This window comes from Emys orbicularis, chromosome 13, assembly GCF_028017835.1.
Source record: "Emys orbicularis isolate rEmyOrb1 chromosome 13, rEmyOrb1.hap1, whole genome shotgun sequence".
Lineage (NCBI taxonomy): Eukaryota > Metazoa > Chordata > Testudines > Emydidae > Emys > Emys orbicularis.
In genome coordinates this window covers 15314274-15326580 of record NC_088695.1, presented here as the reverse complement: position 1 = coordinate 15326580, position 12307 = coordinate 15314274, and the positions used below count along the sequence as shown (strand labels likewise).

The following is a 12307-nucleotide window of genomic DNA, read 5'->3' as shown; positions in this document are numbered from 1 at the left end:
TCAGGCTAAATTATTATCTCGGAGTCTCTGCATGTTTTTTTGGTGAAAGCTACATTTACTGACTGCTTTGCTCAGTGCTTCCTTGACCTCTCTGTTTCTCAGGCTGTAGATGAGGGGGTTTACCAGGGGAGTTAGGACCGTGAAGCAAACAGAGAGCACTTTCTTCAGATCTCTCAGTGTATCACGTTTCGGTAGCATGTAGACAATCATTATGGTTCCATAGAAAATTGTCACCACAGTGAGGTGAGAGGAGCAGGTGGAAAAGGCCTTTTGTCTCCCGGTGGTGGAAGGGATTCTCAGGATACTGACAAGGATAAACACGTAGGACATCAGGGTTAGTAGGAATGGAGGCAGAGTGAATACGGAGACTATTGTCAAATCCACCAATATGCTCAGGTGAGTGTCACTGCAGGAGAGTTCTATCAGTGGGATGGGATCACAATAGAAATGGTCAATTTCATTCGGGCCACAGAATACTAACTGTGCTAGGAATAAGACAAAGATTGTAAGAGCCAAACAACCATTTAACCATGACCCAGCAGCCAGCTGGAGGCAAAACCTGGTATTCATAAGAGTTGAATAGTGCAGGGGTTTACATATCGCTAAATACCGATCATAGGACATTGCTGCTAGGAGATAGCATTCCGTAGCTGCCAGAGAGCCAGTGAAATACAGTTGTGTGATGCAGCCACTCACTGAGATGTTTCTGTCCCCAGTCAGCAGACTGGCCAGTAACCTGGGCAGGAAGGTCGAGGTGTAGCAGATCTCCAAGTAGGACAAGTTGCCCAGAAAAAAGTACATGGGGGTGTGAAGGTGCTGATCAGTCACAACAAGCACCACAATGAGAGTGTTCCCAGCCACGGTTGCCATGTAGATCGCTAGGAACATTAGAAAGAGAAGAATTTGAAGGTCAGGGAGATCCCCGAATCCAAGGAGGATTAATTCTGTGACGGTCGTTTCGTTTCTCCAATCTGTGTCTGCCATGGGTTGAGTCTAGGAACAAAAATACAAACTGGGCTATTGAATTGGAAGAACATAGCATTAAAAGTTAATCAAGTCTTGTGAATTAATACTGTTAGCCAAATAGGGCCCGTTCTCCCCGGAGCTTACCCAATTACACCAAGGAGGCACGGAGAGACAGGAAGACGGGTACCAAGTACTTTATTGATCGATCAGCTGAGCGGGCGCTCTCATCGGCTCATGCCAGAGGAGAGACACACCTTACATGGGCGACATAGGCCCTTTTTATAATCAGTAACAAACAACTTAGTTCTCATCCTTTCTACGTCATTATGCTGACCTATAGATAACAGGTTACACAGAATACATGTATTATTTTGGGGAAGGGGATACAAGAGACATCTGTTGCGGATACACTTATCATTTTGAAGGGAGAACAGGGTACATCCCTTGACCCTTTGCACTAAATGCCTTCGGGATATATGGGAAAACAGCTGCAAACTAACTATCTCTCTGTTCCCTCCTTATCTCTATTATTTCTGCTAGTATGAGTGAAACTACAGCCATCCGCTAGAAACGCTGACCAATACATTTCTGCTTTAACATGTAAGCAGTTAGCACAGAAGTAGATGAGAGTTCACAAGATGGAGTCTGGGGGTTTCAGATAGGCCCAGAGCAAAAGAGCTTCATCGACACTTTGGCCTTCCACTCTCCCGAGTTACCTGGTAGCTATGCCTAGTGGATCCCAACAATACCATAAATATTCAGAATATTCCCTTCCTCTCCTGGTTACAGGCTGAAATTTTAAAACTAAATGTAGACTTCAGAGCAAAGTGCCAGGAGTCTCAGTCGGAAGACAAAACATTTGTCCATATGTAGACCTCCCTCTGCCATATCAGAGCAATGACTAATATAACAGTCTATATCTCTGGTAGAGAATTGGTGTGATCTGTCATACCAGACCTTGGCTATCTATCATATTCCATCTTGTGACATACCAGAGTTTAACAATGATGCTTAAGTTCTATATTTCACTTCTGTCAATAGCCAGAATCATGCCAGGTCTTAGGAGTCAAAACCAATAAGTACGTCAACTAAAATCTTGGACTCAGATTTTTCATTGAAGTCTAGTTTATATAATTATAATTAATATATATAATTAATGGAGATATCCCATCTCCTAGAACTGGAAGCGACCTTGAATGGTCATCGAGTCCAGCCCCCTGCCTTCACTAGCAGGACCAAGTACTGATTTTGCCCCAGATCCCCAAGTGGCCCCCTCAAGGATTGAACTAACAACCCTGGGTTTAGCAGGCCAATGCTCAAACCACTGAACTATCCCTCCCCCCCATATGCACTGATCTCTTGTTAGAAATAATGGAATGATGCGGCCTCTGGCAGGACACAATTGAGAGTATCAATTCAGGACCAATTGCTTTGAGCAGGGCAGTTACAGGCCAAAGCTGGAATTCCTTTACTATTAAGGCACCAAACCAGCCAAACAGAGACGACTTTGTTTTAACTCACTGGCTAACCATACGTCACACAAGCAATTCCCTTAGACACTCCAGTTTACCAGTATCACCACCAGCACCACTCCTTATGGGGATGACTCGTTATGACACTCAATATCCCAGTAAAAGAAGAATGGTTCTCCCGATCCCAAAGGACCAAGCCCCAGACCCAGGTCAATATACAAATCAGATCTTACCCACAAATCACGTTGTTGCCAATCCTTTAGAATCTAAAATCTAAAGGTTTATTCATAAAAAGAAAGAAATATAGATGAGGGCTAAAATTGGTTAAATGGAATCAATTACATACAGTAATGGCAAAGTTCTTGGTTCAGGCTTTTAGCAGTGATGGAATAAACTGCAGATTCAAATCAAGTCCCTGGAATACATCCACAGCTTGGATGGGTCATTCAGTCCTAGTTCAGAACTTCAGTTTGTAGCAAAGTTCCTCCAGAGGTGAGAAGCAGGATTGAAGACAAAATGGAGATGATGCAGCTGCCTTTTGTAGACCTTTTGCCATGTGGCTTGTTCTTCCTTTGTCTCAGATACAAGCTACCCAGCACATGGCAATGGAAAACCTTAGAGTTGTGTCTATAGGCATATTCCTGTATGTCTTTCTGAGTCACACGGTGTAACTGCCTTCTCTCAATGGGTCAGTTGTATAGCTGATGGTCCTTAATGGGTCATCAAGCAGACTAGGCAGTGCTGATGCCAAATTGTGTGGGGTGTCACCCAGAAGCATAGCACAAGTTTGAAATACAGACAGTACAGAGCCAATACTTATAACTTTAAATACAAACATGATACATGCAAACAGAAAGCATAATCATAACCAGCAAATCATAACCTCCTCATAGACACCTTACTTAATCTCCCTTATACAAGATTTGGTGCCACTACAGAATCTTGGGTGCAACAATGGTCTATACAGTCACAGTTTGTGTCAATAATGTCACAACATATATCCTGGTATATTTAGCATTTCAATGCCCTATAGGAAAAGGAACAATTTTCATCCCCTCACAAAAGATCAGCTTATGTTGTAAATTATGAAGTGGAGTAAATTCTCCCCTAGTTGCTGTGGTGGTGATGGTGACGTGGTGAGGTACTGGCAATGCCTTTTCTGTTTCCAGAAGTTCAATATGCAGTGGCAATAAAATACAGCTCTTTGGAGGGTGGCTCTTAGGAAGGGACAAAACCAGGCTAATGTGCAACTCAACAGGGGAGTGAACCCACCCCATGCCATACTGATTGTGGGATGATAACACAAGAACAAGAAAGACACTGGAGGGTGGGGAGGGGGGAGATGCTGTCCCTGAACTCAGAGTCTAGAAACAATCTGGCATGTGTCATCTAGGCTGATAAGACTATCAGCACCCCATTGGGCACATGGTGAGCCAGATTCTCAGCTGATGTAAATCAAGGTAGCTCCATTTGTGACAGTGGGGCAGATCCCCAACTGAGGACCTGTCACCAGACATGGATCTCAAGCTCCATCTCTGCAAAATGGTGCTATGAACGCTGACTGGCACTGCTGTGGGAAGGTGAGGCTAAAACTGTTAATATTCACCTGAAGAAGAGCTCTGTGTAGCTCAAAAGCTTCTGTCCTCCAGTGCAATATAAGATATTACAACACCACCTTGTCCATCTAATATTCATAAAGCACATTCATGCCCCTGTTTTTTCGTGGTAAATGCAGTCAGGAAGATGGTGCTCACCTGTAACCACAGCACAGCCCAAGCTTGAAGCAATGAGCTCTTATTTCTCAGGGCTTGGCCGCCAGGATGTAGGTTCGTCAGCTGAGGTTCCTGTTTCTCTTCTTTCTGCAGAAACTGGATTTTCTCAGTGAAGAGACCTGCAGTTACCTGAAGGAATGAGCAGGTACATTTGACCTACTTTTGGAAAATGAGCTTCTCCTTCGATTTAAAAAGTGTAAATCTGCCTCATATTTGTATTCGGTCTTCACTCTTTTTAATATGGTTCCACTTCAACCTTTCTCCCACTAGGTTCATTTTGTGTCTCCAAAGATTTGTAGCTAACGATGCCCAATGGGAATTGTACAGCGTGACTCGTATAATTGCAATTTTTTTTAAGTCTAATGAACCTACGTGTAAAATATTTGAGATCATGAACAAATACCAGCTTACATTTTTGGAATTTGCCTGTCCAAGGTGATGGCCTGTTATAATGTACTTACACTGCCCCTTTATTAATATTCAATATATGCTGCCGTCTAGTGGGCATTTCTGAAAATAGCTGCCCATATATCACCCTTACAACATGTTTTCACTTAGGGAAGAAAAAACAAATGCACAAATACAGAATGGGGGATAACTGGCTTGGCAGCAGAACTGCTGAGAAGAATCTGGGAATTCTGGTGGGTCACAACCTCAACATCAGTCAGCAATGCGATGCTGTTTCAAAAAAAGCAAATGCAATTTTAGGTTTCATTAACAGAGGCATAGCATGCAAGTCTCAGGAGGTGATAGTACCGCTCTGCTGGGCTCTGGTTAGGCCTCAGCTGGAGACTGTGTCCAATTTTGGTCACAAATGTATAGAAAAGATGTAAAGAAACTGTAAAGGATCCAAAGGTGAGCGACAAAGATGGTCAAAGGGATGGAATGCAAGCCATATGAGCAAAGGCTGAAGGAACTGGGTATGTTTAGTTTGGAAAAGAGGAGATTGGGGGCAGGGTATGATAGTGGTCTTCAAATACTTGAAAAGCTGCCATAAAAAAGATGGAGAAAAGTTGTTCTCTCTTGCCACAGTGAGCAGGATAAGAGGCATTGGCCTCAAACTGCAGCATAGCAGATTTAGATAAAATCTCAGGAAAAACTGTAAGAACAGTAGGAAAATGGAACAGATCGCCTGGTAGGGTGACCAGATGTCCCATTTTTAAAGGGACAGTCCCATTTTTTGGGACTTTTTCTTATACAGGCACCTATTACCCCCCACCCCCTGTCCTCTTTTGTCACAGTTGCTATCTGGTCACCCTATCGCCTGGGGAAGTCGTGGAATCTCGTTCACTGGAAGTTTTCAAAAGGAGGCTGGACAGCCATCAATCTTGGATGGCTGAGACTCAACAAATCCTCCATCTTGGCAGGGGGTTAGACTAGATGACCCTTGCGGTCCCTTCTAACCCAATGGTTCTATGCTGCCACCTAGTGGCCACTTTACAGTATAACTTTCCCATTATTTTGTTGGCTAGTGAAATGTATTGGTTACTAGTCAGTATTTCTGACTGCCCCCCTTTCATTTCCTCTACTCTGCTGCCATCTAATGTCGATTTCCCAGCATGACAGCCTTTTACTCTGCTCTCCACTAGAGGATTCTTCTTCCTATAGCTGCCTCTTTCCCATTTTTGACTCTCATGTCACCTGGTGGACGTTATTTAGTATAACAGCCCATAACTCACTCAATAATATCTGCTACTATCCACAGTTCATTACATAGTGTAGAGTTCCTTTTCTCTTCAATGCTCTTTCCTCACCACTTATGCATCATTATACAGCTTCACCTCCCTTTCCACTTCCCTCTGTTGGTCATTTGGGAACATAATTTCTTCTTTCTTGCCCTTCCACTTTGGCTGCTGTCCATTGGCCATTGGGCTGCACCTCTCCCATTCCTCTGCCCTCTAGTGCCCCTACACAACAGAACTATATCTTTCCTCATTTCTTACCCATTGCTAGGTGTCAAGGCTCCTCTCCCACTCTGAACTTTAGGGTACAGATGTGGGGGACTGCATGAAAACTTCTAAGCTTAACTACCAGCTTAGATCTGCTCCGCTGCCACCACTCCCAATGTGCTCATTCCCTTCCCTGGGTAGCCTTGAGAGACTCTTCACCAATTCCCTGGTGAATACAGATCCAAACCCCTTGGATCTTAAAACAAGGAGAAATTAACCATCCCCCCTCCTCTCTCCCACCAACTCCTGGTGGATCAAGATTCAACCCCCTTGGATGTAAAAAACAGGGGAAATCAATCAGGTTCTTAAAAAGAAGGCTTTTAATTAAAGAAAAAAGTAAAAATCATCTCTGTAAAATCAGGATGGAAAATAACGTTACAGGCTAATCAAACTTAAAGAGCCCAGAGGACACCCCCCCTCCCCCTCTAGCCTTAGGTTCAAATTTACAGCAAACAGAGGTAAACACCCTAGTAAAAGGTACATTTACAAGTTGAGAAAACAAAGATAAAACTAACACGCCTTCCCTGGCTGTTTACTTACAAGTTTGAAATATGAGAGACTTGTTCAGAAAGATTTGGAGAGCCTGGATTGATGTCTGGTCCCTCTTAGTCCCAAGAGCGAACTCTCCCCAAAACAAAGAGCACCAAAAAAGGCTTCCCCCGACCAAGATTTGAAAGTATCTTGTCCCCTTATTGGTCCTTTGGGTCAGGTGTCCGCCAGGTTACCTGAGCTTCTTAACCCTTTACAGGTAAAAGGATTTTGGAGTCTCTGGCCAGGAGGGATTTTATAGTATTGTACACAGGAGGGCTGTTACCCTTCCCTTTATAGTTATGACACGCCCCCCAAATCACAGATAGTGTTGGACAGCCGGTTCCACGCTGGCTGTGATTTCTTCCTGGAGCTCTAGGAGAAAACAGAGTTAATAAGACACATGCACCTTTAAACATACTACTGATTATATAAAAACTAACAATACATCCCACATTCCAAGAACAATTTTTAACCAGTTGATTCTGGGAAACTTTCCCGGGAGAGTGCATCAGCCACTTTGTTAGAAGCTCCTGAAATGTGTTGTATTTTAAAATCAAAATCTTGGAGAGCTAAACTCCACCGAAGAAGTTTTTTGTTATTCCCCTTGGCGGTATGAAGCCACTGTAGTGCAGCATGGTCTGTTTGTACTTGGAAACACCGTCCCCAAACGTATGGGCGTAGCTTTTCCAGCGCGTACACAATGGCGTAGCATTCCTTTTCGCTGATTGACCAGTGGCTTTCCCTCTCAGACAGTTTCTTGCTGAGAAACACGACAGGATGGAATTCTTGATCTGGTCCTTCCTGCATTAAAACTGCTCCCACACCCCGCTCGGACACATCTGTGGTTATTAGGAACGGTTTGTCAAAGTCTGGGGCCCTTAGCACAGGGTCAGACATGAGTGTCGCCTTAAGCTGGTTAAAGGCCTTTTGACACTCATCAGTCCACTGAACTGCATTTGGCTGTTTCTTTCTGGTTAGGTCTGTTAGTGGGGCGGCGATTTGGCTGTAGTGTGGTACAAATCGACTATAATATCCGGCCAAGCCTAAGAAGGATTGGACCTGTTTCTTTGACTTTGGAACCGGCCACTTTTGGATAGCATCCACTCTGGCCTATAGGGGATTTATAGTTCCTTGACCCACCTGGTGCCGCAGGTAAGTCACTTTGTTTTGGCCTATTTGACACTTTTTAGCCTTAACAGTTAGTCCTGCCTGCCTGATGCGCTTGAAGACTTTTTCCAGGTGCTCCAGGTGTTCTGCCCATGACTCAGAAAAAATGGCCACATCATCGAGGTAGGCAACGGCAGATTCTCCCAATCCTGCTAGGAGACCATCTACAAGTCTTTGGAAGGTGGTGGGTGCATTTCGCAGCCCGAAAGGGAGTACACTGAATTTATACACCCCTGCCTGGGTGACGAAGGCTGACCTTTCCTTGGCGGGTTCATCTAGTGGTACATGCCAGTACCCCTTGGTTATGTCTAAGGTAGAGATGAATTGGGCATGTCCCAATTTCTCCAATAGCTCATCTGTGAGTGGCATTGGATAGTTGTCAGGACGAGTTACAGCATTTAGCTTATGGCAGTCCACACAAAAGCGTATTTCCCCATCTGGTTTGGGAACTAGAACCACTGGAGATGCCCATGCACTGTTAGAGTGGCGGATTATACCCATCTGTAGCATGTCCTGGATCTCCCTTTTTATAGCAGTTTGGGCTTGAGGTGACTCCCGGTAGGGTAGGGTTCTAATTGGGTGAGCATTACCTGTGTCAATGGATTGGTATGCCCGTTCGGTCCGTCCTGGGGTGGCTGAGAACATTGGCACAAAGCTAGTGCACAGCTCCTTGATCTGCTGCCGCTGCAGACGTCCAAGGGTCGCGGAGAGGTTCACCTCTTCCACGCCACCATTACTTTTTCCTTCGTCGTAGAAACTTTCAGGCTACTCCGCGTCGTCTGTTTCCTGGGCTGTAAACTGGGAAACCTTTAATTCTCTGGAATAAAAGGGCTTAAGAGAATTAACATGGTATACCTTAGGCTTTATGTTGGAGGTGGGGGATGCTATGAGATAGTTAACAGCTCCTAGGCGCTCCTGGACCGTGAATGGTCCTTCCCACGACGCTTCCATTTTATGGGCCTGGAGCACCTTTAAGACCATGACTTGGTCTCCTACTTTGAAGGACCATTCTCTGGAATGTTTATCATACCAGGCCTTTTGCTCTTTCTGAGCATCCTTTAGGTTTTCTTTAGCAAGGGCTAAAGAGTGTCGGAGGGTGCTTTGTAGGTTCCTTACAAAGTCTAGAATGTTCGTTCCTGGAGAAGGCATAAACCCCTTCCACTGCTGCTTCACCAACTGTAATGGCCCCTTAAACTCGGGGCCATACACATGTTCAAATGGTGAAAACCCTAAACTGGGATGTGGTACAGCCCTGTAGGCAAAAAGCAACTGCTGCAACACTAGGTCCCAATCATTGGAGTGTTCATTTACAAATTTACGTATCATGGCCCCCAAAGTTCCAGTAAACCTCTCCACCAGGCCATTGGTTAGATGGTGGTAAGGGGTGGCAACCAAGTGATTCACCCCATGAGCTTCCCACAGGTTTTTCATGGTCCCTGCGAGGAAATTAGTTCCCGAATCTGTAAGGATGTCGGAGGGCCAACCTACCCTGGCAAAAATGTCTGCTAAGGCCTGGCACACACTTTTAGCCCTGGTGTTGCTTAAGGGTACTGCTTCCGGCCATCGGGTAGCAAAATCCATGAAAGTCAGTATGTACTGCTTTCCTCTGGGTGTCTTCTTTGGGAAAGGACCCAGAATATCCACAGCTACTCACTGAAATGGGACCTCAATTATGGGTAGTGGCTGGAGAGGGGCTTTGATCTGGTCTTGGGGCTTTCCCACTCGTTGGCACAACTCACAAGACCGGACATAATTAGCAACGTCCTTGCCCATTCCCTCCCAGTGGAAGGACTTCAACAACCGGTCTTTGGTTCTGTTCACTCCAGAATGGCCACTGGGATGATCATGGGCTAAGCTCAAGAGCTTTACCCGATATTTAGTGGGAACTACCAACTGTCTTTGAGGATGCCAGTCTTCCTGATGCCCACCAGGAAGAGTCTCCTTGTATAAAAGTCCTTGTTCTACAAAAAAACGGGATCGGTTAGAAGAGATGAGAGGCGGTGGGGTGCTCCGTGCCGCTGCCCAAGCTTTCTGAATGCTGTCATCTGCTTTCTGCTTGGCCTGGAACTGTTCCCTTGATGCTCATAGACTCATAGACTCATAGACTTTAAGGTCAGAAGGGACCAATATGGTCATCTAGTCTGACCTCCCGCATGTCGCAGGCCACAAAAGCTGACCCACCCACAACAGAATCTTCCAGCCTGCGACCCCTGCCCTATGCTGCGGAGGAAGGCGAAAAACCTCCAGGGCCTCTGCCAATCTACCCTGGAGGAAAATTCCTTCCCGACCCCAAATATGGCGATCAGCAGAACCCCGAGCATACAGGCAAGATTCTACAGCCGGACCCTCATTTTACCCGCGATGGCACGTTAATGCCTAATTGACTAAAATCACGTTATCCCTTCAAACCATTCCCTCCATAAACTTATCAAGCCTAATCTTGAAGCCAGAAAGGTCTTTCGCCCCCACCGTTTCCCTCGGAAGGCTGTTCCAAAATTTCACCCCTCTGACGGTTAGAAACCTTCTTCTAATTTCAAGCCTAAACTTCCCCACGGCCAGTTTATATCCATTCGTTCTCGTGTCCACATTACTACTGAGATGAAATAATTCCTCTCCCTCCTTGGTATTAATCCCTTTAATATATTTAAAGAGAGCAATCATATCCCCCCTCAGCCTTCTTTTGGTTAGGCTAAACAAACCGAGCTCCTCAAGTCTCCTTTCATAGGAAAGGTTTTCCATTCCTCGGATCATCCTAGTGGCCCTTCTCTGTACCCGTTCCAGTTTGAGTTCATCCTTTTTAAACATAGGAGACCAGAACTGCACACAGTACAGTTCCTCCTTGGACTGTGGACTGGGGCTTGGTCCCTCTGGAAGCGATGAAGGTGCTGGGGCTGTTTCCGTTGACTGTGAACCACTGTCCGTTGGTGAACTATGTTGTATTTCAGGCTCTGGCTGAGCCTCTTGGGTAGGGTTATCTGCTGCTTCTGTCAGTTCAGGCTCGCTGGTGCCCTCTGGCGTTGGAGTTGTAGATGGGTTTGCAAACGCTGTACTCAGTGCTGGCAATGGTTTTGGCGCTGGTTGTGTTGCCAGTTCCGGTTCTGGGACTGGCTTTGGCTGAGTCTCTGGGATTGGATCCACTATGGCTGTTGCAGTTGTTGGCAGGGGTCCGGTTCCACCACCTTTGTCTGGGTCTCTGGTAACACAGACGGGTCCCGGGTGGACGGCTCCGGAACAGGGATGGGGGGTGAAAGCTTGCTTAGCCTGGCTGCGGGTGACTATTCCCACCCTCTTGGCTAGCTTCACATGGTTGGCCAAGTCTTCCCCCAGCAGCATGGGGATGGGATAATTGTCATAGACTGCAAAAGTCCACATTCCTGACCAGCCCTTGTACTGGACATGCAACTTGGCTGTAGGCAAGTTTACAGAGTGTGACATGAAGGGTTGAATTGTCACCGGAGCCTACGGGTTGATGAGTTTGGGGTCCACTAGGGATTGGTGGATAGTTGACACTTGTGCCCCAGTGTCCCTCCACGCGATAACCTTCTTTCCGCCCACTCTCAAGGTTTCCCTTCGCTCCGAGGGTATGAGAGAGGCATCTGGGCCTGGGGATCTTTGGTGTGATTGTGGTGTAATGAACTGTAATCAGTTGGGGTTCTTGGGGCAGTGGGTCTTTATATGTCCCAGTTCATTACATTTAAAACATCGCCCTGCTAAGGTATCACCGGGGCGATGTTGGTTGGTGGAAACTGGTGTGGGGGGGTGAGAAGGCATCTGGGGTTTCCCTTGGGAGGTAGGTGGGGCCTTGGGTTGTCCCCGATGGTAAGGTTTTGTTTCGGGTTGCCTCTTCTGGTATTCGCTCCAACTGCTACTAGTTTTTTTCTTTTCTCCCACCTCCACCCATTTGGCTCCAATCTCCCCTGCCTCGGTTACAGTTTTGGGCTTCCTATCTAGGATGTACCTTTCTATTTCCTCAGGAACACCCACTAAAAACTGCTCCATTTTTACTAGGGAAACCAGATCTTCCAGAGATTTAACATTTGGTCCTGATACCCAGGCATCACAATTTTTGTCAATGTGGTAGGCATGCCGGGTAAATGACACGTCTGGTTTCCACCTTCGGGCTCTGAACCGCCGACGGGCATGCTCAGGTGTTAGCCCCATTCTGATTCTGGCCTTGTTTTTAAAAAGTTCATAACTGTTCATGTGTTCCTTAGGCATTTCAGCCATCACCTCTGCTAAGGGTACACTGAGCTGCGGCCTCAGCTCTACCATGTACTGGTCTGCAGTGATGCTGTATCCAAGGCAGGCCCTTTCAAAATTTTCTAAGAAGGCCTCAGTATCATCGCCTGCCTTGTAGGTGGGGAATTTTCTGGGATGGGAAGTGGTACCTGGAGAGGGGTTGTTAGGATTGGCTGTTGTATCCGGCCTAGCCCGTGCTACTTCCAGTTCA

General features: G+C 46.1%; 1 protein-coding gene across 1 annotated transcript; it reads right to left on the bottom strand.

Annotated features, from left to right (window-relative positions):
• LOC135887496 (olfactory receptor 6N1-like) lies at window positions 1-984 on the bottom strand. The gene has a single exon (XM_065415239.1). It carries the CDS (start codon window positions 982-984, stop codon window positions 1-3), a length of 984 nt encoding a protein of 327 aa, XP_065271311.1.
• Between the last annotated feature and the right edge of the window lie 11323 nt (window positions 985-12307).